Source organism: Schistocerca nitens, chromosome 2, assembly GCF_023898315.1.
Source record: "Schistocerca nitens isolate TAMUIC-IGC-003100 chromosome 2, iqSchNite1.1, whole genome shotgun sequence".
Taxonomy (NCBI): Eukaryota; Metazoa; Arthropoda; class Insecta; order Orthoptera; family Acrididae; genus Schistocerca; species Schistocerca nitens.
This window is the reverse complement of record NC_064615.1, coordinates 1,102,122,703-1,102,148,448: the sequence shown is the minus strand read 5'-3', so window position 1 is coordinate 1,102,148,448 and position 25,746 is coordinate 1,102,122,703. Positions and strand designations below refer to the sequence as shown.

The window sequence follows — 25,746 nt, the reverse complement described above, 5'->3', positions numbered from 1 at the left end:
TCTTCTTGATCTCTTATGACTGTAGTCAGGTTTCTCCCCATGTTTTAGATAACCTTCCGCTCCCTGTATTTTTGTTCCTGATGATCTCAGAATGTCAGAGTGTATTCCAATCTATATTGCTGAAAGCTTTTTCTAAACACTCAGATCTGTAAATGTGAGTTTGCCTTTTGTTTAATACTATTTTTCGTCCCCCTGTATAAGCTAGAAATTTTTTTTAATCTCATAATATATATTTTTCAATTTATTCATCATTTAGGGAGGAGCTATAATAAACCTACATTCAACTGGCAAGAAGTCTTCTTATTGCAGCCACCACACTTCACTGATTCCCACTATATCTAACTTCAACCTAACCATTTCCCATGGTAAGGTCTAAGAACTGGCCTTGTGTTATACAACAATTTTAATATAATTATTTCTATAATTTGCACTAGACGACTTTGCTGTTTTAATAGTAAGAGTGCTGTTACCTTATTAGTATTTCTAAAGCTTCTCTGATTCATGTAGCAAGCATTCAACGCCATCATATATATTATGTGTACAGGAAACTGGTAATAAATTATTAGTATGTATGGCGCATTTAAGGGCGTTATTAACCAATCATTTACATCCCATCACCTTTTCACTGTGTTTCAAAAAGAGTGTTTAACACTATGTTCGTTTTTGTGTACTAAGAACCTGAGCTGATTATTGAGAAAAGGGTCCATATACTTAAGACATAAATTCCACTATAGTCTCAAATACGTCCCTAAAATGGCAGTTAATTACTGAGTGGTTTAAACAACAGACAGACTGAGATACATGCAGAGAGAGAGTGCAGCAGTCAAACGAATGTTGTGTGTGGGAGATGCCTCATACCTAAACTTCACTATTGCCCGTATCCCTTTTGTGAGGAGAGGACAGTACTTTGCTAAGTTGCGCAGTGATGGAAGAGGGTGCACAGTAATGTCAAAAGCAGTGTGAGGAGTGCGCTCACCTCGGTGAAGAGGATGAGGTTGATGTCTATGACCTTGCCGGCGGTCATCCTCTGGATGCGGCGCGCGCGCATCACCATCATCCAGAGGCAGCGCTGGCTGCTGCGGGAGGAGCCTACCCACTGTGACTCGTAGGCAGCCTGACCCACCTCCAGCTGCTGCAAGCACGAACCAAGCGAGGACGATGTGTCTGTTTAGAAGGTTTGGGAGGTGACTCGAGAAAGGAACTGAATCCTTGAAGCTACCGAAACAATAGTTGGTACAGATTTTGCCCATTCAGACCACATTAGGTGACAATCAATAAGTGCTAAGTTATTTGAGGGATTGAATCTGCACCAGAGTCTCACTTTTGGCCATTGAAGCACGTCAGAGAAGAGTTATAAAGGAAGGAGGAGGGAGAATACTGCTTTCTGACGTTATATTGAAGCTCAAAAGTGAATAAGAGGCAAAGGATAAGTCAAAATGTAGTGTGTTGTGCTTTACAGTTGTTTGTGTTCGTAGATTTTCCCGGCGAATGAGATGCTTGAAGGTCTCTCGGGCATGCAGACTGGTTGACTGGTCGTTGTAGAACGAATTTTCGACGGCGTAACGTGTCATCATCATCAGGTTACTCCTGTTGACTGACGTCCTAGGCCGGCGGGTGGTGTGGTATATATACCTTCGGAGACAGTTCAGGAAGAAATGGAGACTGTAGCGGGTTCGTCTATCCACGGGGAAGTCAGCGCTCGTGCAGTAGCAAGTCGCACCGGCATTTCATACACTACTGTTTGATTGGTACTCAGGCGTACCCTCCGATGCTATCTGTACAAAATCCATCGGCAACGTGAACTGCTCCCTGGCGATTTAGTGAAGCGGAAGGCATTTGCGGTGTGGGCGTTTCAAAAGATGGCGGAAGCTGACGATTGGTTGAGTAACGTGTTGTGGACCGACGAAGCTCATTTCATGCTCCGAGGGTCTGTCAACGCCCTATAAAGAACATCATCTTTGCTTTGTCTTACTTTGTTATGATAATTATTGCTATTCTGATCTGATGAAGCGCCATCTGTCGGACATTTTTTGAACTTTTGTATTTTTTTGGTTCTAATAAAACCCCATGACATTCCAAGCATGTGTGTCAATTTGTACCTCTCTATCTACATTATTCCGCGATTTATTCAGTTTTCAAATTAATACTGACTTTTCGATCGCCCGGTAGATAGAGATGTAAAAAAATTAAGCATTTGAAAGGAGGAGAAAGTGAGCATCTGGAACAATTATTGTGGGAATTTATGGATTTGTTTTTTGCGCAAGGGCAGTTGCCAGCAACTCCATTAGTTCAACATAGGGTACCAACAGGGAATGAAGCACCTGTTTACAGTAAACTATACAGAATACCGAGGTATTTGCAGCCGATTGTGGAGGATTTCATTGATCAACAGCTTGCGGACGATGTTATAGAGCATAGTAATAGTTGCTGGGGAGCGGGCATTGTCGTTGTGCCTAAAAATCTATGGATCGAATTAAGAAATACAGGTTCTGTTGTGACTACCAATACCTCAATAATAACACAGTAACGGACGCATACCCCATTCCAAACATATCTGAGACTTTGGATCACTTAGGACAGTGTCAGTACTTTTCTACGATGGATTTGGCAAGTGGTTATCATCAGTTAGAAGTGGCTCCGGAGGATCGTCCAAAAACTGCGTTCTGTACTCCTGAAGGCCATTACCAGTACATCAAAATGCCATTCGGCAACGTTTAAGAGGTTGCTAGGTAGTGTCTTGAGGGGTTTGAAACCACAGCCGTGTCTTGTCTGTTTGGATGACATTATAGTGTTTTCGAGTAGTATGGAGCAACATAGACAGCGGTTAAGGGAAGTCTTTATGGGGTTAAGAGCAGCTCGTTTGACGTTGAACCTGGAGAAGTGTCATTTTGCATTAGAAGAAGTAAAATATTTGGGTCATATTATCAGTAAGGACGGAGTGCGAACAGATCTGAGGTTGGTACAGTCTGTAAGGGATTTTCAGGAACTGTAAACAGTTAAGGAATAGTTAAGGAAGTGCAGTCATTCATCGGAATTTGCAATTTCTATCGAAAGTTCGTGAAGGGTTTTGCAGATTTAGCACAGCCGTTGACGCGATTGTTACGGAAGGGTGTGAAATTTGAGTGGACAGAAGAATGTCGGAAAGCGTTCGAAACCTTGAAAGAAGTGTTAACATCAAGTCCAGTTCTTGTGCTTCCAGATTTTGAAAAGGAGTTTATACGAGCATGTGATGCATCGAATAAAGCCTTAGGGTGTATTCTTAGTCAGGAAATTGATGGGAAAGAACATTCTGTAGCCTATGCATCTGGGCAGTTGAATGCAGCAGAGAGGACTTTCTCAACAACAGACTTTCTCAACAACAGAGAGGGAGATGCTTAGCGCAATCTATGGAATCACATATTTTAAATGTTTTTTATATGGGAGATTTCGGATAGTGACAGATCATGCTGCGTTGATGTGGTTGCTGGGGTTGAAGGATCCGTCCACTAGACTCGCTACATGGGCTGTGAGGCTTGGTGAATTCGACAACGAGATGGTGCACAAGCCTGGGAAGAAGCATGGTAATGCGGATGCACTAAGTAGGAAGGTGGCAAAAGTAGACATCATAGGTTATGACCTAGCGGTATGGCAAGAACTACAGAATGTGGACAACGATTGCAAAGTGTATCGGACACAGCCACAATTTAATATGCACGACGGTCTTCTGTGCAGGGAAAAGAAGTTAGGACCAAGGGTAGTAATGCCAGAGAAGCTGAGGGATGAGGTTTTAAAGGAAGCACATGATCACGTGTTATCTGGTTATGGACGGTGTAGAGCGACGAATAGGGGAGTTGCAGAGAGGTATTGGTGGAGAGGTAGGAAAGCTGATGTGGATCAGTATGTCAAGAATTGTATATCTTGTGCACAGAGAGCCGATTTGGTTCGGAAACAGATACAGCTACAACGATTGCTGGAAGCGACATGTCCGTTCTCTATGTTGGGGACTGTTGTCGTACGACCTTTCAGGCGAACACCATCGGGGAACAGATTCGTTCTGGCAATAACAGGCCATTTTTCGAGGTACGTGGCGTTGGTGGTCATGCCAAATCAACAGGCAGCATTGGTCGCGCAAGCGTTAGTAAACAACTGGATTTTGAAGTTTGGTGTACTTGAGACAATAATTACTGACCAAGGGACTACATATCGAATTTAATGAAGGAACTGTGTAAATTGTTGAACGTAAAGAAATTGAGGATGAACGTGTTGCATCCACAGGCGAACGGAAGGACAGAACGGGTACACAGAACAATTGGGAAGATGCTGAGTTTTTATGTGGGTTCTCATCACCATCAGTGGGACGAGTATTTGAAGCATATTTTGTGTGCATATAATGCAAAAATCCATGCAAATAGCGGTTTGTCTCCATATGAGGTAGCGTATGGGCGAAAAATGCCGTCACTGTTTAGTGGAGCTACAGAAACAAAGGACCGGTGAATCTGTACATCAATTCGCAAGGACAATTCGGGATGTTTGGAAACGGGTACAAAAGGCGAATACAAAGGTTTTGGAAAGGCAGGAAGACGCAGTAAAGCGGAAAGGAAGTTCACCAAAGTACAAAGGGGGGGAATGGGTAATGCTGTCCAGCCCCTATACCGAAAAAGGGAAAACGAAGAAATTCCTCACGAGGTATCAGGGGCCATACCAAGTTGTTGAAACCACATCCCCCGTTAATGTTAAGCTTCAGCTGCCAACTAGAACAACGATAGTACACATTGGGCGGTTGCGGACATTTAAGGGTTGTCAGGATGCGATTCCGGACATGTCACATGAAGGAAAGAGGAAGAAAGAGAAAGTGGAGAGAGGTGTTAAGCGCAGGGAAAACCAGGAAGATAGAGTACAGCATGAAGTACCTTATGCTTTGCGATCCAGAAAGTACACTCCTGGAAATGGAAAAAAGAACACATTGACACCGGTGTGTCAGACCCACCATACTTGCTCCGGACACTGCGAGAGGGCTGTACAAGCAATGATCACACGCACGGCACAGCGGACACACCAGGAACCGCGGTGTTGGCCGTCGAATGGCTCTAGCTGCGCAGCATTTGTGCACCGCCGCCGTCAGTGTCAGCCAGTTTGCCGTGGCATACGGAGCTCCATCGCAGTCTTTAACACTGGTAGCATGCCGCGACAGCGTGGACGTGAACCGTATGTGCAGTTGACGGACTTTGAGCGAGGGCGTATAGTGGGCATGCTGGAGGCCGGGTGGACGTACCGCCGAATTGCTCAACACGTGGGGCGTGAGGTCTCCACAGTACATCGATGTTGTCGCCAGTGGTCGGCGGAAGGTGCACGTGCCCGTCGACCTGGGACCGGACCGCAGCGACGCACGGATGCACGCCAAGACCGTAGGATCCTACGCAGTGCCGTAGGGGCCCGCACCGCCACTTCCCAGAAAATTAGGGACACTGTTGCTCCTGGGGTATCGGCGAGGACCATTCGCAACCGTCTCCATGAAGCTGGGCTACGGTCCCGCACACCGTTAGGCCGTCTTCCGCTCACGCCCCAACATCGTGCAGCCCGCCTCCAGTGGTGTCGCGACAGGCGTGAATGGAGGGACGAATGGAGACGTGTCGTCTTCAGCGATGTGAGTCGCTTCTGCCTTGGTGCCAATGATGGTCGTATGCGTGTTTGGCGCCGTGCAGGTGAGCGCCACAATCAGGACTGCATACGACCGAGGCACACAGGGCCAACACCCGGCATCATGGTGTGGGGAGCGATCTCCTACACTGGCCGTACACCACTGGTGATCGTCGAGGGGACACTGAATAGTGCACGGTACATCCAAACCGTCATCGAACCCATCGTTCTACCATTCCTAGACCGGCAAGGGAACTTGCTGTCCCAACAGGACAATGCACGTCCGCATGTATCCCGTGCCACCCAACGTGCTCTAGAAGGTGTAAGTCAACTACCCTGGCCAGCAAGATCTCCGGATCTGTCCCCCATTGAGCATGTTTGGGACTGGATGAAGCGTCGTCTCACGCGGTCTGCACGTCCAGCACGAACGCTGGTCCAACTGAGGCGCCAGGTGGAAATGGCATGGCAAGCCGTTCCACAGGACTACATCCAGCATCTCTACGATCGTCTCCATGGGAGAATAGCAGCCTGCATTGCTGCGAAAGGTGGATATGACATTGTGCATGCTCTGTTGCCTGTGTCTATGTGCCTGTGGTTCTGTCAGTGTGATCATGTGATGTATCTGACCCCAGGAATGTGTCAATAAAGTTTCCCCTTCCTGGGACAATGAATTCACGGTGTTCTTATTTCAATTTCCAGGAGTGTAGTAGAGAATTTGTAGTTTCTTTTCTTGTTATGTATCATTTGGTTTGCGTAGATTAATTAGGCATTGTATTTTCATAAGGTGTATGTGATTTCGAGTATTGTAAGCCTGATAGGGACAGCAGTCTTTTCTTGAAGAGGGAGGAAAGGTGATGGTGATCACTGTCCTCAGGGCACTGAAAAGGGGAGCGTTGAGCAAGTTTGTGGAAGTGAAAACTAAGGAGGTATTGCTGATTTCAGCAGCTAGCAACCGGTACACCGAGATGACAAGGGAAGAATTACGAAGCTACCATAGAGGGAAGGTAACGGTATGTGCAGCCGGGATGGTAAGCACCAATCTGGACAGGTGCACGGTGCAGTTATTTTTAGCTAGGAAGAAAGAAATAGCCTGTCCAAGGGACAAAATTGAGCTTGCAATGGTTTGGGATGCATTGGATCTTCACCTACAAGATTTTGGTAGTAGTAGTAGCAAGTTGTTTTGAGCAGGGAGTATTTGCAGAAGCGAAACGTATAGAGCTCGAGGGGAGGGGAATTTTAATCAATGGAACTGCTTGTAACATAACAGGACCAACCTTCCATCTGCCAGCGTCAATTTCAGGAGTTACACGATTGAATGTTGCACATCCACAGCTGTACTGTCCAGAAGCAACTTTAGAGTTTTTGCCAATGCAGAATCTGACCTTGTTAAATCAAACTCTGGAGTCAAGTCTGTTGAGATCCATAAACCAGTTCATTTCAGAGCAAGAGGGGCGCATATCAGCCGAACAGCTTGTGCAGCATGTCGCTCAATATAGGGAATGGCAACCACAAATAACGATCATTTGGAACACCTCTGTGACAGAAGTTCCCACTACAATTTACAAAGTTTGTATTGGCAAGTAAAATTAACACAAGGGTCTACCGAGTATACAGCCTTTATTTTTATGGTAGAATTTATCACTTTTGCGTGTCATCTTTCGGACTTAATGTTCGTTCTGGAGCGTTCATTATAGCCTTAGGCAAAGTAGTAGATCTAGAACTGTTGAGAAGTGTAACTCTGTATATTGACGACATTACCATAGTAACAAATACCTGGGAAGAACACTTACACATTCTAGAAAGGACACTAGAAAAATTTTCACATGCAGCAGTAACAGAAACTTTGTAATAATTTAAGTTTGCCAGAGAGGAGATAAAATTTTTAGGACACTTAATATCTTCACAAAGGATACGACCAGATCCTGATAAAATTAGCGCAGTCAAGAATTTCCCATATTCTTACACCAAGAAGCAGGTAAAGGATTCCTAGGACTCAGCTCATTCTTCCAACGTTTCGTTCCAGACCAGTTGTTAAAGAGCGCAGCGTTACTCGGTTTACTGAAGGAGAATGCTTCGTGGCTTTGCACTAAGGAATGCACCAATGGTTTTAACGCAATTAAAGAAGCACTAGTTAACTCAGATGTCTTATGTCAATCTGATATGAGCAAATATTTTTGTGTAGCTAAAGATGCTTGAAACACAGTTCTGGGCTCATGTATGTTTCAAATTGTCCAGTAAGAGGGTAAATATGAAGTGAATGTGACAAGATTTGCAAGTTGAACACTCACTGACTACGAGCATTCTTGTTCAGCAACAGAATTAGAAACACTAGCTACTGTATGGGCATTCAAAAAGTTCTATTACCATACAGGTTTTCATTACCGTAATTTCGTGCTGATTGCGCGTGGCTAGGTAAAAACATTAAAGTATATACTGTACTAACTACAAAGCTTTGCGTTTTTGATGTCATACATGTTGTGTCGACAGAGGTGCCGACACAGTGTGTTTGAGGGGGCCGAAATGCACGCTATAAGCGCACGAAGGATGGCGTGAGGTCTGAAACAAGATACGTAATGAATGCTATAAAGAAAAGTACGTAGCTGCGGAAATACTTAACTTTATTCCATCCTTGTGGTACATCGCTATGGACGATATAAGTGAGACTCTTAAGATACATGCAATGTTACAAATGGCGCCTTGCTAGGTCGTAGCCATGGACTTAGCTGAAGGCTATTCTAACTGTCTCTCGGCAAATGAGAGAAAGGCTTCGTCAGTGTAGTCGCTAGCAACGTCGTCGTACAACTGGGGCGAGTGCTAGTCAGTCTCTCGAGACCTGCCGTGTGGTGGCGCTCGATCTGCGATCCTGACAGTGGCGACACGCGGGTCCGACATGTACTAATGGACCGCGGCCGATTTAAGCTACCGCCTAGCAAGTGTGGTGTCTGGCGGTGACCCCACAATACATATTATACAGTACTACACTGACATGTGCAGAAACATGAAAGAAATACAAGAAGCAGATCTACATTGGCAAATGCTGAGAACACAGAATAACGGAGGTCGTATGAGACAATATTTTATCTTACACAATGAGTTTCCGTTCTACAGGGACATCCTAACACAAACACTTGGTGTGTGTGAATTTCGTCTGAAAGTGTAGGTAAACTTATCTGGTGTACACGTTATGCCTGGAGACGTAACCATACCACAAAGTGTGTAACGAAACTTAACCTCTTTTGGTATTTTCCATTATATATATATATATATATATATATATATAAATCGAAAAATTTTCTAGGCACGCTCCTTGACTTAACCAACCTACTTTGTAGTAATATATGGAGTCCTAGACAATGGAATAATACGGGCGACTTCAGAGATTTTACTATTTGTACTGCCTGAAAATTTAACAAGAATGACATCATGACGAATCCTGTCTGTCGATTATAATTTTTCGCACTTTCATTGTCAACTAAATCATTAAATTCTTTCTGCGTGATACTCTAACATCCTCTCATAGCAGATCTGCAGTGCTCGTCTCTTATACGATTTCGGAATTCTCATCCCTCTCTTCTGTCATTTCCCATTCATTTTAAAGGATTGTGACGATAGATCACTAGACTGACCCTTTTTGTGTAAACAGCCACTGAACCTGTGAACGTCTTTCATACCACGAGCAAATGGTGAAGGGTAAACAATGGTGACACAATGATTCTGCCAAACTCAGAGAGTTACGTCGACCGAAAAACACAGCACTGCAATGTTAAATAAAATGCCACACAGTTCTAGGTACTTCCGAGAAGGCCCGGGCAAAGCCGAGTTGCACATGCTGCACGCGTGAAGTTCGGCTCGTTATGGTTGGCCCTAACTTAGGACAGCATTACGCTATCAAATTTCTTTGTCAAATATCTTCGTCAAAGAAATTTGATGGTGTAATAAGGAACTTTGTCAAATCTCGCCTGTCGTCAAATAAATTTGATCAAATCTAGGGCCTCGCTGTAGATTTGATCAAAGAAGATTCTTGTCTTCTGTTTACTGCAGTGTGGCACGTTACCACATGGAGCGCTAGCATTGCTGCAGTGCTCTGTCATCTGTAGTGTTTTTATAAACATTGCTGGTGTGTACCGATAACTACCAAATTGATAGAGATCTATGAAGCTGATGAGGTGCTTTACAACGTGAGGCACCCTGAATACAAAAATAGATTAAGCAGATTGGAGACCTGACCTGACCTAACCTCACTCTCTCCTGTAGCAAGGAATCGGAGTGTTACAGTGAGCCGTCTTCTGCACATATAGCAGTTCTTAAGTGAGTATTGTGCTTTGTGATATGACGATACACTTCACTGAGCACATACTGAAATGTATGCTCATCCATTCTTAAGTAATTGATGTACGACTTGACGTCCTCCACTATGAGCTCACGTAACAAGTTTTGTTGAATGCTTTTATCGTGTCATCGTAAAACCCACGGCTTCACCCAGGTAGGTTTCCTTTTTTCCCCCGCTTCTCTTCCGCATGTGCACACAGTGCAATTGTGGTACATGCAGCTGAAGCGGTTAATAACAAGTTGTTGTTAGCCGTCTTGAACTTTGATGAAAAATATGATGACAATATAATACCCCTTTTCAGCGCCATGTTAAAGATCCTTGTAAAATATATTTGACGAATATTTGATCAAATCTTTGATCAAATCTATGACAAAGAAATTTGATAGTGTAATACTGGCCTTAAGTCAGTGTACAAGTGTGTCATATATCACGGACGCTTACACGTATCCAACTGCACTGTAGGGTTCCAAGAAAATCATAGCAGCTGGCATGGCGCCGCCTAGGGACACCATGCAACCGCGTATGATTCAATAGCCTGTATCTGACGTTACCATCAGCGCCTGATGTCACATCTCCGATAGACTCGCAGCCACCGACAAGTGTTTGAAATCGATGCTCACCCCCAGAACTTTGTGTCACTCATACGCCATGTTGATAAAGGACGAGTCTGTGCCAAGGACTTCACAATGATTAAATTGAACATTTAAGGGAACTTTTTATTGAACAAGAAATAGAAATGTACACACTAACTTTTCTTTCCGATGTGTTAAGTTTGAATGATTACTCACAAGGTAGCAACGAATTACATCATAGACATTCAGGAGTTATTGTAGTATCCGTTTGTTAAAAAACTATGTTTTATGTAAAACTTTTGCATAAAGATTGCAACCACAGAGTTGATGTTTGTAGTTATGCTATCTCTGTAATAAACGAAGGCGCAGCCTTCAAATTTTCTTGAGAGCAGCTAGGAGAAGGCTGGCTGTTCACACTTGTCTTTCTGTCCTCTGCTTTTGACATATAAGCATCGTTGGCTTTAGTTATACATAGTAATTTCACAATATACTACCTTATTTTGGTTACTTAAGTGCTGTTTTATTACCAGTTAACCAGTCCACATGTTCATTTCATTACTCATTGTACTACGAGTTGTATTTTTTCAGAATTTCTAGCAGGGAAGACATAACACTTCGATGTGGCACAGATCCGCCATTGGTGTGATTTCATTACTAATTTGCAAAGGTCAATTCTCCCTCACTGTATGTGCGAAACCTACAATCATTCAGAAAAGAAGTCTGAATTTTTTTCCAACCAATCATATAGTATAGAGCGACTACCAAATCGCGATATGCAAATTACATTTCCTAAAATTGAGTCGATCCACATCCTCTGTTGCGTCGCTCCCAACACCAATCTGGTACCACAATCTTCACTCTTGTACCGAAATTCTAAAATATTTGAGTTGTCGGAGTACGAAGATCCAACTTACACTTTCCTAATCAGACGATTTTGTAGTTGGTTACAAGTTTTTATTTTAGCGAACTATATTTTTCAGAAACGCAACTGCACAGATCGAATACTCACTTTGCGTTTTGATATACGTGAACAGCTCTGCTGACGTATTTTTTCGGAATATTGTGAACAATAATATAGGACGGATAGAGTCTGTAAGTCTGTTAGTAAGACTTCTGACTGCAAACTGCAGTTTTCTACATAGACATTAGTAAGGCTCTGTCAGTTGTATAATTACAAGAACTGGCAATGAATAGGTTCATTTATATTTTTTTCTAGTGAGTAGCATTATGCATTATCTCTGTCCCTCCTGCATGAGTGGTTGAGAACTATTTCAAAATGCTGAAATATATACTTTTAGGGTGTACTGTGAGTAGTTAAATTCAGTCTCTCTATTTGCCTGCTTAGCTAACACGTATTTTTCTGTAGGTATAAGGCTGTTCATGATAGTTTTACGACACTGAATTTTTCGGCCTAAGCCTGGTCAGGTTAGATTTACAACATCCAATTTTTAGGCCTAATTCCTATGAGTGTCAAATGTTGAGATCTACCATCGGGGCACATTCTTCAGAATTTTGGCCACTAATTTGTCCAATATGTGTATGTGTGGAAATTAACTCACGCTTTCATTTACATTGGTGACGTTATCTTGCAATATGGTGACATTAAACGGTGTTCTTCCGTATATGAAACTCAACTAGAAATGTAAACATCGTACTTTTTGCACTGTGTCGGAAATATTTTATTTGATGTTTAGTTGAGGGTAGTTGCATTCAGTCTGCCTGATTAGCTAACGCTCATTTTACTGCAGTTATCGGCCTGGTCAGGGTGTTTTATGACATCGAATTTTTAGGCCTAATTTCTGTGAATGTTAAAATCTACCATTGGGATGCACACTTCAGAATTTTGGGCACTAATTTGACGAACATATATGTATGTGGAAAGTAACTCTTTCCTTTACATTGCACACTTATTTGCATTACTGTAACATCAAATGGTGTTTTTCGATGTGTGAACCTCAACAACCAAAGTTAAACATCGCAGTTTTTCGCGCTGCTGCTGTGTTTTGCAGACATTTTAGAATATTTACAATTTAAATACAGAAAATAATTAATTTGCGACCTTTTGCGTTTCTTAAGTGATAGTGGAGCCATTTGTTAGTGTAGTACAAAGAACGAACTATGGTTCCGATTTTATAGTGCAGTCATCTGCTGGTGACTGGAGAAACTGGGATATGCTGTTATTTCGTATTTTCTGGGTATGTGGGATGGTATTTACGATAAAATTCATGCCTAACAAATACGAATTCCTAATTCATTATTTATATTTTCCAAGCATATATCGATTTATACTTTATAGATAAACATCGATTTTTCAGTGCAGGCATCTGCTGGTGATAGGAGAAAGTAGGTTTTGAAAGTGGACTTATCTTTATTTACGTTTTCAGAGCTTGTGGGAAAGTGTTGACAGTAAAAACTAATTTTCAACGAATATTTATTCCTATTTCATTATTTGTAGTTCATATGCAGATGTTGGTAATTAATTATTTATTGAGAAATGTGCTATCTACTCATTCCAATAGTCAGGGCAGCAAGGTTTAAGTTTTTCTGTCTCAAGCAGCAGCGTGCACAGAAATTAAGGCAGTGGATTGCCGAAGTCAGAGGGCTAACAAGGCATTGTAATTTTAAGTGATCTTCTGGTGTCATGTTACGTGATACAATCACACAGAATGTATCAGATGATCGCATTTGTACTGTAGGTCTAAAACTGTGAAATTCTGATCTGAAAAACAGTTCAGTCTACTGCGCAATATCAAACTATTGTGGACACAACAAAGGTTGATTTTGAGGCGCTATGTGTTGCTGGTATTCATTATGTACAAGACAGCCTGTCTACAGAACATGACAGTGTTAAACTGAAAAAAAAAATAATAAAAAACAGAGCTCAGACAAAAAGTACACGTAGAAGTGAAAGCTTCCAGTCTCGCCGCGGTACACAAGTACTACAACAGTCGGTGAGGAAGTCTTGTCCCCAGTGCTATTCGAATCATGACTGGGAAGGTTGTCCTTGTCGCGATGTAAACTGCTACCAGCGAGGACGGCAGTGTCACATTCAAACAATGTGTATACGCGGCAACCCAGGCTCAGTAAACAGTCACTGCCAGATGAACTCGTTCTTGCTGCAGAGCTGCCAACAAATACATACAGTTACGGCGAAGTCATTAACAATGACGCAAATCATGCCTCGAATTTCCACATCGCGAAACCTTCTGATGCAGTACGCAGGAAGTCGAAAAAATTATTTGTGCTGTTACGAGTGGAACAAAGGCAATTAAGTTACAGTTGGACACTGGTGCTCCTGTTTCACTAATTAATAAAGACACATATGACAGAATCGGTTGCCCACTGCTAGAATGGCCTACTTCTATTTTGTCTGCCTACAGCCGAGAAGAAATTCCGTTCTTGGGATGTATAGTTTGTTTGCAACTTTTCGTGGAATGAAAAAGTGTGTTTCCTTCACGTACTCACATATAAGAACAATGCAAATATGTTTGGATTATATTTAACTGATTTCTTCAACCTCTACATACAGGACAGTCTGTTACAATAGTGTTTCTCCGCTTCACACTAATGTTTTTGACTCGTGTAATAAGTACAAGGAAATGTTTGAATCAAGTTTAGGAAGGGCTAAAGATCATGAAGCGCACATTACTGTGAAACTCAGTTTGCATCTGGGATTTTTTGGCCCACAGCCTGTCTCCCATGCAGTACGTGAGCGAGCTGCTCAGGAAATGCATAGATTGAAAGACGATAGGGTTACCCAATCCGTTCCTGCAAGCAAATGGGCAGCATCTTTGGTCATTTTCAAGAAGCCTTCAGGTGGTTTATGTCTGTGTGTGGATTTTAAAGTACCACTAAACCCAAAAACTGTCTTGGATTCTTTTTCTCTCCCATGTCCGAAGGAATTCATGAATAGACTGAATTAGGGCAGATACTTTTGAAAGATTGATTTACCTGAGGCATATTTGTAATTGCCACTGGATGAACAGTCCAAGTTATACTTCGTGATAAACACTTACCTAGATTAGTTCCAGTTTCACCGATTATCGTTTGGTAGTTCTTCAGCTCCTGCAATTTGACAATAGGTCCTGTAACAGTTAACAGCAAAAGTGCCTTCTTGGACGATATTGTAGCCGAGGGTCATTTGTCTGCTGAATATTTAACAAATTTAGACTGTCTGTTGCAAGTTACTTCTGTGGCTGGCCTAAACTGCAACAAGGAAGAGTGCTCCTTCTTCTAGGAAAAACTGAACTACTTAGGTCACATAATTAATGCACAGGTTATTTTCCCTACTTCGCTGCATTTGTCTGTCATCAGAGATATGATGGCACCCGGCAGCATCAAATAACTGTCTCCAGTGAGAAAATTAAAATGCCATAAAGAAAAAGTAAAATATCACTGCAGCATTCCCACATTTGTGCTGCATTCGTGAAGTCCTTACAGCATGAACCTAAGCTCGAATAAACCGAAAGGCGTGATAATGGCCGTCTTGTGAATGTCATTTGGGCATACAGGTACGTGTAAGTTAGGCATATTACCGTCAGTAACAATAAAAACAGAGGAGTTTTGCCAAATAATGAGTGAAGTTCTGATTGTTTTATACTATATATAAAAGTACGCTCATTGAGGATTGTGTCGTCACTGCACAACCTGAGAGATCTGTTGTTTCCTTTCTTTTTTTTTGGGACCAACCTTATGGGAGCAGTTCAGGAACTGTTGTAGGGACAAAATATCCCTGCTTGCAAGAGCTCATTCACTGCTGTTTTGGTGGCCCAAAATAGGTCTTTCAGTAACTGACTTGGTCTATGGTGTATCAGACGGCTGGATGTGATGCTCTTACTTCACACTGAATCTTTCTGGCAGGGAAAGGGAGGGGGGGGGGGGTGTCCGAAGTCTCAGCAGAAGGTGAGTAAGCGAGTGGTGCTGTACTGACCTTCGATGGGGTAGTTTGGAATGGAATTGTGGAGGCGATGAATGCAGGCAGTTGATGTAGCCAATCCAGAATCAGTCATGTTGCTTGGAGTTCCCATTTGGCATCTTGGATCTTGTGTGTGATTACACTGCTGTCATGATGTATGTGAATGTTTTGTGTGGGTTGAGATTTGTTGGATGTGTTGAATATGATCAACAGTATGAAGATATTCTTGGAGAGGCCGATGACCATCGGGCATGTCTGAGAGAGGTGGTTGTAGGGGTCAGAGCAAACTGTAAAGTTATGCCGGGTCACTGAGGGGGCATGACCAAGTATGACAGAAGCAGAGCAGGTGCTGGTTGAGTGAGTTAGCACGTTTAAACAGGTCTTGAACCAGGTGGAAGTGTCGTAGATAACTAGTTCTACTAAACCTGCAATTATAAATGTCCAAGTGAATTCTTTGTTGAGGCCAAGGTCTAATGTGCAGACTTGTGAACAATAGATATGGATTGTCGAATCATTTGCTGCAAGAATTGAATAGGTGTATGGGATGTTGGTTTGCCTGGGTAGGAGGGTGGTGAAGGGCTGATCTTTGAGCCTGTGTGAATGAGGTATAACTGGTGGTTGATGTGGTCATGTACAAAAAGTCTGTCACCATGAAGGAGAAGCACGTTGGATGATGTGTCCTGTGACTTATAGGTTGCTGAGAAAATGTTCATAGTGGAAGAACAGGCGAGCAAGTATTGTATGTATGCGCCACAGCACGATGCACAGTAGATGATGCATCTGGCTGCATGAGGTTTGGAGTGAAGTCTCCTTGAAAGCGTGTAGACATGAATCCAACCGGTTGGAGAGAGATCACAAAGTACACTGTTTGCTACATTCCATTGTTTTGCGGTGTTCCACACTAATGTAGCACTGTCCAAGAGAGTGTCATTGTCATTTTTCATCATGCGGACACCATGGATGGTGTTATCCATAGCGACTGACGTTGTGCCATGAAAACGTTGTCCACAGGCAGGCAGCATTGTAGTTGCGTAATAGTAGCAAACGGTGCAATTACTTGCGAATACAGTCGTCTGGCGCCACCATTGTAGTTATACAGAACATAGACGATGACGGTGGCAAATAATACCACAATGTGAACACAATATGGAATACTTTTATTGCCACATAGATCGTACGCAAGACAAGCCACTGACCACAACAAAGCCATAAGCGAGACTGACTGTCAGAGAATTTCTGCACTGTGTTCCGATCATCTGCCAGCGATGCTACTTGTCTGTACAGTGTGCCCACAAACCTTGAAATACATAACCAATTCTTTATCAATATTTATCAGTACTTGGCAGAAAATTTAGGGGTTAAATACTAGTTAGCAGATACACTTACCAGAAAGCGCATATATCGCATTTCAATGTTTTTGAAGGTATACAAGTTATGAATTCGGAAACTCTGAGAAATCGCAACTAAAAATCGCAGTTAACGAAAAATAGCATTCAAAGGAAACTGTTTGGAGGGTCACATTTCAGTTCACCTGTGTGATCGGGAATGATATTGGTACCTATACCCTTACTGTCTCCATACTCCTCCATAAAAGTGGAGGCCTAATCTTTGGAACGTTCCACGAAAATTGTCGACATGGCCCAACAGAAAGAGATCCAATGAGGTTAGTCCAGGTTAGTTTGAAGTTCCGCTGATTTGACGCTGGCAAGTGTAATATGGAACGCAGTAGTGTGCAGCAGATCCATTGCGCCTCATTGCTGGCACTGTGGCTTCCGTACTGATGTCGGCTTTTCGCCACTTCTTTAGCTGAAATACCCCACCGTTAAGGGGCTCATCCATGGGGCATGGAAACTAATTTGGACGCGTACGTGGACACGTAAGGTGATGTGATTTCCAGTGTCGCAGGCGAGCGCTCAGGAACCATCACACGGGATGTACTCACCAACGTGATAGTTTTTCTCAGAAATGTGCCGATGAAGATAATGAAGCACATTGCGCAGGTGTCTATGGATTGAAGAGCGCCAAATAGACTGACACGAGATCTTTAAGAATGCTTCATTTCCTCCTAGATAATTGTAACTGATGCAATATTTCAATAAGGAAACAAAGCTTATAATATTTTGAGGAGCTAATATTTATGTCCCTATCATCAACGAAGATCCATAAGTCTACATAACACTATTTTTTTACCTCCAGTATTTCCGTGTTATACTCAAAAGTATTTTACATTTCGTAATAGTCAGCGTGAAGGAACACATACACCGGTTGTGTGAAACATCTGGAGAGGTTCATATTCCCATCTTACAAATTTTCATTTAAAGTGTCAATGTCATATGGAATTTGTGACTGGAATATCCGACCTGGTGGAAGATGTTCTTCCTCTGCTCTTTGGTCCCTCCCCTTGCGGATATGTGAGAGTTGTATCTTGTGTGTATTTGTACACTGTATGTGTAAGAAACTATATTGCAGTGTTATCTTTATGTTCATGTGATGATAATAATGAGAGAAGGAAGAGGATGAGATCCAGAGCCTGCACATAGCCAACTGTTCTTGAATAGCACCAAGGGGAACGTCGAGCTGAACGTCTCCACCTGATGGATGGATCACCAACAGTATTACATGCCCCATTTAATCAGAAGTTGCAGAAAGTTTTGGAATTTAATGCAGGACATTGGCACAGAGACTGTTAATCAGGAACTTTGTGCCACCACGTCTCCCCCCCCCCTCCCCCTTGCCAACAAAATAGTGGCACTGAAGACTTCACCCTTCACTAGTATTCGAACCAATTTACCTCCGAGTCGAGCACTATCACACAGACGTGCTTTAGCGACCTCGGCTACGGTGGTAGATTACTTTCCACTTAGAAGTGGTTTCCAACCCGGAAATGTGGAAATTATAACCCTATGAGGGGTAAAAATAATTTTCTGAGGAGGTAAAAAAAAAAAAAAAATGCGTCAGCTGTTTTGGTCTCGAAACCAAATGATTTGTAACATATGACACATTGCTCTGGGTGTTACTGCTTGTGAAATGTATGTATAAACATTATCTTTCTCACAGAAATGACGCACTATATAGATATTTTGCACTTTGTGTATCCTGCATGTATGACAGCAAAACTGAGACATATTCGCCACATATGCTTAAATATCTCATGAAAATGCCTTCTCCAGGTTGTAGGTAGTTCCTGCAATAGATCAGAAATTGCCTCGTTATTGATTTTGGAATAATAAGCGAACCAACTGACAGCAGAATAGCAGCTCTGAAACGGCTTCTGTACTGCTGTATGGACTACACTGTATTGTTGTTATTATTGTTATTAGCGGCAGTGGCCAGGCACAAAGCATAGGCAGCCAGTTCAGGAGTGAGGAGTCCAGTAGTGAAGTGAGCTAAAAAGATTAAGCCTAAGTAAAGTGTACACATTTTAATTCGGTAGATTTTAAATGGAGATGCAGGAGGTGGTGAAGCAAGGGTCGCCAGGGAGACAACTGGAGCAGAGGAAGCATGTTTCCTAACAAGTATTAACCTCAATGTCGATAGTTGGCTTTCTTTTGTGATAAGTATTGAGTAACACTCGCAATGCACTGAGAATTCCATAAAAAAGGGTTGTTCGAAACAAGCATACCCATAGTCTCACTGACAGATTAGTTTGTGGTTTAACAAACACCTACAAAAAATTAAATATTATTCATAATTCATCATTTTAAAACTGTAAGTGTTCAAAGAAGTTAGTATTCATTCCAAAGCGTAGTTAGGCAGTAATCTTGGTGAGGGAGGGAGGGGGTATTATCTAATACCTGACTGCACTCAGGGCTGATGGTTTTAGAAAGTTTAACCACCGAAGAACCCTTTCGCGATATCTTACTTTACTAAATCATACCGCAAAAAATGCGTTTTCTATGTTTGCTAATTGTGTCAGTTCCTTAAAATAGCAGATTTTAATAATTGGCAGACTGTAACACGAAACTCACCAGAAACGGCATTTTTCGCCTTGTATACAATACGGGGTATGTTCGATTCAGCCGGAGACGTAGAAAGGTGTCAAGCGTAGCATTGGCTCACGTTTCGATCGTGTGAAACCCAGCTAGCGCTATTCTTCCACGAGACTCAGAGGGCCATATACACGGGTTCCCAGGTAGATGCTGTGTTTCTTGACTTCCGCAAGGCGTTCGATACAGTTCCCCACAGTCGTTTAATGAACAAAGTAAGAGCATATGGACTATCAGACCAATTGTGTGATTGGACTGAAGAGTTCCTAGATAACAGAACGCAGCATGTCATTCTCAATGGAGAGAAGTCTTTCGAAGTAAGAGTGATTTCAGGTGTGCCGCAGGGGAGTGTCGCAGGACCGTTGCTATTCACAGTATACATAAATGACCTTGTGGATAACATCGGAAGTTCACTGAGGCTTTTTGCGGATGATGCTGTGGCATATCGAGAGATTGTAACAATGGAAAATTGTACTGAAATACAGGAGGCTCTGCAACGAATTGACGTATGGTGCAGGAAATGGCAATTGAATCTCAATGTAGATAAGTGTAATGTGCTGCGAATACATAGAGAGAAAGATCCCTTATCATTTAGCTACAATATAGCAGGTCAGCAACTGGGAGCAGTTAATTCTATAAATTATCTGGGAGTACGCATTAGGGGTGATTTAAAATGGAATGACCATATAAAGTTGATCGTCGGTAAAGCAGATGCCAGACAGATTCATTGAGAGAATCCTAAGGAAATGCAATCCGAAAACAGAGGAAGTAGGTTACAGTACACTTGTTCGCCCACTGCTCGAATACTGCTCACCAATGTGGGATCCGTACCAGATAGGGTTGACAGAAGATATAGAGAAGATCCAACGGAGAGCAGCGCGCTTCGTTACAGGATCATTTAGTAATCGCGAAAGCATTACGGAGATGATAGATAAACTCCAGTGGAAGACTCTGCAGGAGAGACGCTCAGTAGCTCGGTACGGGCTTTTGTTGAAGTTTCGAGAACATACCTTCACCGAGGAGTCAAGCAGTATATTGCTCCCCCCTACGTATATCTCGCGAAGAGACCATGAGGATAAAATCAGAGAGATTAGAGCCCACACAGGGGCCTACCGACAATCCTTCTTTCCACGAACAATACGAGACTGGAATAGAAGGGAGAACCGATAGAGGTACTCAGGGTACCCTCCGCCACACACCGTCAGGTGGCTTGCGGAATATGGAAAAAAAAATCTTACACGAGAAACTGGCGAGACATTGGTACGTACTGCAGCCATGAGGTCGTCGCTGCTGCTGCAGAGGAGGAACAGCTGCATGACGGCGACGGCCAGGTAGGTGACGTTCTTCACGGTTTTGGACACGTCCTCTGCTTCTGTGGACTGCAAATACAGGACAACTCTTAGTAGCATAAAGAGAGATCTAAAGATATGATTGTGGCGTAATAAACGGAGGCATCTCAATTTTCATCCATCTTATGTGCTTCTAATGTTAAATGATACATTTTAATTGACTTTTCAATGCTCTATAACGCTTCAAACCATAGATATACAGCTGGAAGTCTACAAATTATATCCGATATTCCAGCAGTTAACTACTGCGCTGTTTATAATTCCATGGTAAACACAGAGTGTCTAGTAGACGTATCTCTATGTCGTATTAAGAATAATTTGTCAGCGTTGATACAAGAGGCAGTCACAATGTTTGTATCACTACCTCAAAATCGTCAAACTGCAAGCATGAAGCTTGGTAGTGGTATTGGTAATTTTACACAAATATGAGAAAGTTCGTTTACATGTTGATGAGAAACAGAGCACATTTCACATTTAATGATATTTCACAGAATGAAACATAGTTGGATATATCAACTAATATTCATCCCTTTAAGGGAGAAATTATCTTTGTCACCTTAAAATTACAGATAACAAGAAGAGAAATACAGGCATCAATCTAATGTACTGTAAGAATGGTGATAATGTTCATTATTGTTCGATTAATGCTCTATATTGACTAATTTTAAAACAAATTACAAAATACAAGGAATCTAAGTTGATATGTGAAATATGTGTCACATTATAATTAAAAAAATAAATTAGACACATGATTAGAAAACTGTTTGAAGGAGACACCATTTAGAATAGAATTGCAAAGGGTGAAAAAAATTACTATTCAAAATTATAATGATAAAAATGAAGGTACCTCTTTCATTTTATGATGATTTTGTGAGTTTATTACAGAAAACTGATATATGTCAGTTCAATTCAGAAGAATCTAAGACACAATCAAATATAAAAAAATGAACCATATGGAGTCTATTATTATAAATTATTAAATATGCTAATGGTGATTCAACAGGTCCTGTAACATATGGAGGAACTAACAAAGCAAAAACGTTATATAAATAATTAAAAAGTAAATAGAAACATTTTTCAAAGTAAACTGAAAACTTTTAGCAATGCAATCATTAACAAAAGAAGGAAAGAAAATATTTTAAACCAAAGATATATCATATTTGTGTGGCAAAATTCCTGATTTCTTAGTAAAATTGAAAAACAAATTGCATCACCAAATTTAAATTTTTAAGTAACTCACAACAAATTTGGCAGGTTTTGAACGAAGATAAAAGAAAAATGAAGATGAATAAACATGCACTCAGTAAAATATAAGAATAACTTGAAACACAAGATAAAAATTCTTAAAGAACTCATTACATTGCCAACAGGTGTTGATGAAAGTTTAAAGAAAACTGAAGATGAACTGATACAGGTACATAGGATTAAAAAAGGAGCAAACAAAACATAAGGGGTCATTATCATCCAAATGATTAATTTAAAGGTGCAGTAAATGTTTATTGTATCTTGAATTATCAGGTACCAAACTGTGAACACATATATAACACATATATTTGAGTAATCTTTCAGGACATAATTCGCATCTTTATGTTAAAGACCAAGGAAATACTAAGGAAAAAATTGAGTTAATTGAAAATAATTAAGAAAAATATGCTTCAGAAAGAAAGGAACAGATTAAACATTAGGTTAATAGATACATTTACATTTATGGCTTAATCAGTAGATAAATTGCCATTTCACTTGAAGCAAGATCGTATGGAAAACATTAAAGGAACTTTCCAGAAACAAATCACATCTAGTTGAAAGAACAGGAGTTTATCCTGATGAATATTTGAACAAAAAGAAAAGATTTAAAGAACATCAGCTATCACCCAAAAATGATTTCTATAGTAAGCTAAATGATTGTGCTATAAGTGGAGATTTAGGATTGCCTGACAGCTTCCCTGAGATAGCTGACGTTCATGAAGGCTGTATCTGCTGTTCTTTGTTATCGCAATGGATACAATAATGTGTAACCAACAAAAGTGGGTATCATGAACAATGCTATATGATGTGATGTGATGCTATACGTGGATAACAGAAAAGATCTTGAAACTCAAGTCCAAACATGGTATGATTATCTGCACTGATTTCGCCTTCGTGTAAACATCCACAAGACTGAGTATCTGGAAATGCTTCCATTCAATGGATCTATACAAATTAATGGAGGTCCTCTCGCCAAGGTGGACACATTCTGATACCTAGGCCTTTCCACTCCAGCGTCTAGTGGCGCTCGACGTTGTGAATTTTGTTTTCCACTCCAATGTCGAGCCTGTTCCGACACGACTTTTCGCGACTCCCACATGCTCAGTTCTCGATTTTGAAATTACTAAGCATCAATGGTGCTTAGCGCTGTCATCTAGAGGAACATGTGTTAACTCGGTGTCAAACAGCTGCAGTTGTGTTCAAAATAATGTTGGAATTACTCCGTTCAAGTTGGCGCACGTTCAGTTCTTTGTGAGTAAGAGATTTAACAGCTTTTAGAGAAATCCCTAAGTGACAACGATAGTGAGAGCGATTTTGATGATGACGGTGGTTCATTTCTAAACAGTTCTAGTGTGGATGACAAAAACCGTGAGAATGTGCATTTTTCTAGTGATTCTGCAGAAGATTCGTGTCGAATGTGGAGCGAAAATGACTCAGACATTTCCTTTTGACGATGCAGAGCGTGGTCTTATCACTGAAACTGATACTGTTCCATCATAGCCTGATGGTTTCTTTCAGTTAATTTTTACAATCTATTTCAAAAAATATGACCAAAATAACAGGTACGGTGCATAAAAAATACGTAAAGTGACACCACTTCCACAACATTCTGGATGGCGGGACTGGAGAAGTGTTACCAAGGAAGAAATGAAACGCTTCCATGGTGTGCTACTGTATATGGCATTACAAAAGTGTAAGAACTTGCAGGACACTTTTTTCAAGATAATAGTTAAAATCATCTGACTTCTTTTCAGACTATTTCACTCGCAGACGATATATGCAAATTTTCTGGTCACTTCATGTTTCTAATCCAGAGAGTGCCACAAATGTCAGCACTCAGGTCCCGTTAAGTCTGAGTAAAGTGAAGAATATATTGGATTATTTGTGTTGCAAGTTTCTCGAAATTTATCGACTATGTAGATACTTAGCTCCTGATGAATCTACAGTATCATTCAAAATGTACGATCATAAAAACCTATCAAAATGGAAACTCAGAGTTTAGTGACTTCGGATTCATCAAACGGTTATATTTGCAGTTTTATAACCTATTTTGGCGCTGTGAACAACAGGCTTATTGATTCGTCCAGGCTTGAATTTTTCTGAGAGAATATTTCTTCGGTTGCTGTCTAATATCATAAATGCTACAGGGCAAGCAGGGTATCATTTGTACACCCGCCGTTTTTTTTAATGCAGGTGTTGCGTTAGCTGCCGAAGTGTTGAAACAGAATGCGCAAACCTTCCAGCTGTGATCAAGAAAGGGGTTCTGCGTCTGAAGAAGCATGAAACAAAATGCGTCTGGAATAGCAAAATGATGATTCTGGCGTGACAAGATAAACGAAGTGTTCTCATGCTTTCTACAAAAGCAAATAACACAGAGTCACTTACAGAAAGGAGAAACAGAAAGGAAAGAGAAGAAATTATGAAACCAAACGTGATTATTGATTATACTTCGAAGAAGGACGGAGTTGATCGATCTAATGAAAAGTCCAGTGTGGTGGCTTAAACTGTGTTTCTGGTTGTTGGAGGTAGAACTCGTAAACAGCTATTTGCTACACAAGAATCACTGTGAAAAAAACATCATGAAAAAACTGTCTCACAAAGTATTCCGTAAAAGTTTTATGAGAGACTTAGTTGGTGAAGAAAGAAATCCAGTGTGGAAACGAGGACGTCGTTCAACTTCTGATGGCGAAGAACGCTTGAATGGACAGTTGCACACTATCAACAAGTTTCATTGAAACAAGCATAAGGATGGTGCAGCATGTTCAGACAGGAAAAAGAAACGTGGCAGGCCTGAAGCTGTGCATTACTGCGAAACACGCGCACGAAACCCAGCCCTCCACCTTGATGAGTGTTGCAGAAAATACCATACATTGAAAAGTTTTGTACTGTAATGTTTTGGAAATATAACTGAACGAAAGCGCACTTTTTGTTTTTAATGTATATCTTACTTGTTTGCGCGGAGCCGCCATGTGTCTCCCTTACGGAGTGCTACAGATTGACAGTTATGTGAATGAGGGTGTGTGAGCAAGAATCAGCGCAATCTGGATGCGATTCAGAGACACCACTGGTGCTCTTTATGATGAGAAGAAGCCTATCCGCCTAAAATCAAAGATACTGTATATCGCACAATGCTGAGTCCAGTTGCTGAGTGTTGGCCCATATCTAAATGTGTTGAGCACTCACCACTTGTTATGGAAATGTGGCTCTCAGAAGGTCATTAGACATTTATCTGCTCAGCCATATCAACAATATGATTCGACAACTAGTTGCAGTGGCTCCATGAGTAGATGCAAGAAGGGAGACTTCATTGGTGTGGACACATTACACAGACACCACCGACTTTAGTTATCAGCTCAGCCTATCATCGTACTGTCGATGGCCAGAGACAGCGTGGAAGACCCACATTAAGGTGGCCGGACATTATGAGCACAGATATAAGATCAAGTAACCTACAACACAGGAAGTGTTATATCGTACGAAATGGTGTGCATTGACCCAAAAGCAGACCCAATTCTGTTGAGGTGTGGCTAAAAAGAAAAAGAAGGTAGGAGAGCCACGCGAGGTAGCCGTGCGGTCTACGGCGCCTTGTCACGGTTCGCGCGGCTCCCCCCGTCGGAGGTTCGAATTCTCCCTTGGGCATGGGTGTGTGTGTTGTCCTTAGCGTAAGTTAGTTAGACTAAGTTGGGTGTAAGCCTAGGGACCGATGACCTCAGTAGTTTGGTCCCATAGAACT

The 25,746-nt window shown here is 41.6% G+C and overlaps 1 protein-coding gene across 1 annotated transcript in view; it reads right to left on the bottom strand.

The window, feature by feature from the left end:
- Positions 1-25,746, bottom strand: part of LOC126235572 (odorant receptor 83a-like) — a 170,094-nt gene that overhangs the window by 10,186 nt on the left and 134,162 nt on the right. Inside the window, exons 5-6 of the mRNA XM_049944290.1 lie at positions 20,688-20,798; positions 977-1,132 (exon numbers count right to left, since the gene is read on the bottom strand). Of these exons, the coding sequence (XP_049800247.1) occupies positions 977-1,132; positions 20,688-20,798 (267 nt within the window). The remainder of the gene's footprint in view (positions 1-976; positions 1,133-20,687; positions 20,799-25,746) is intronic.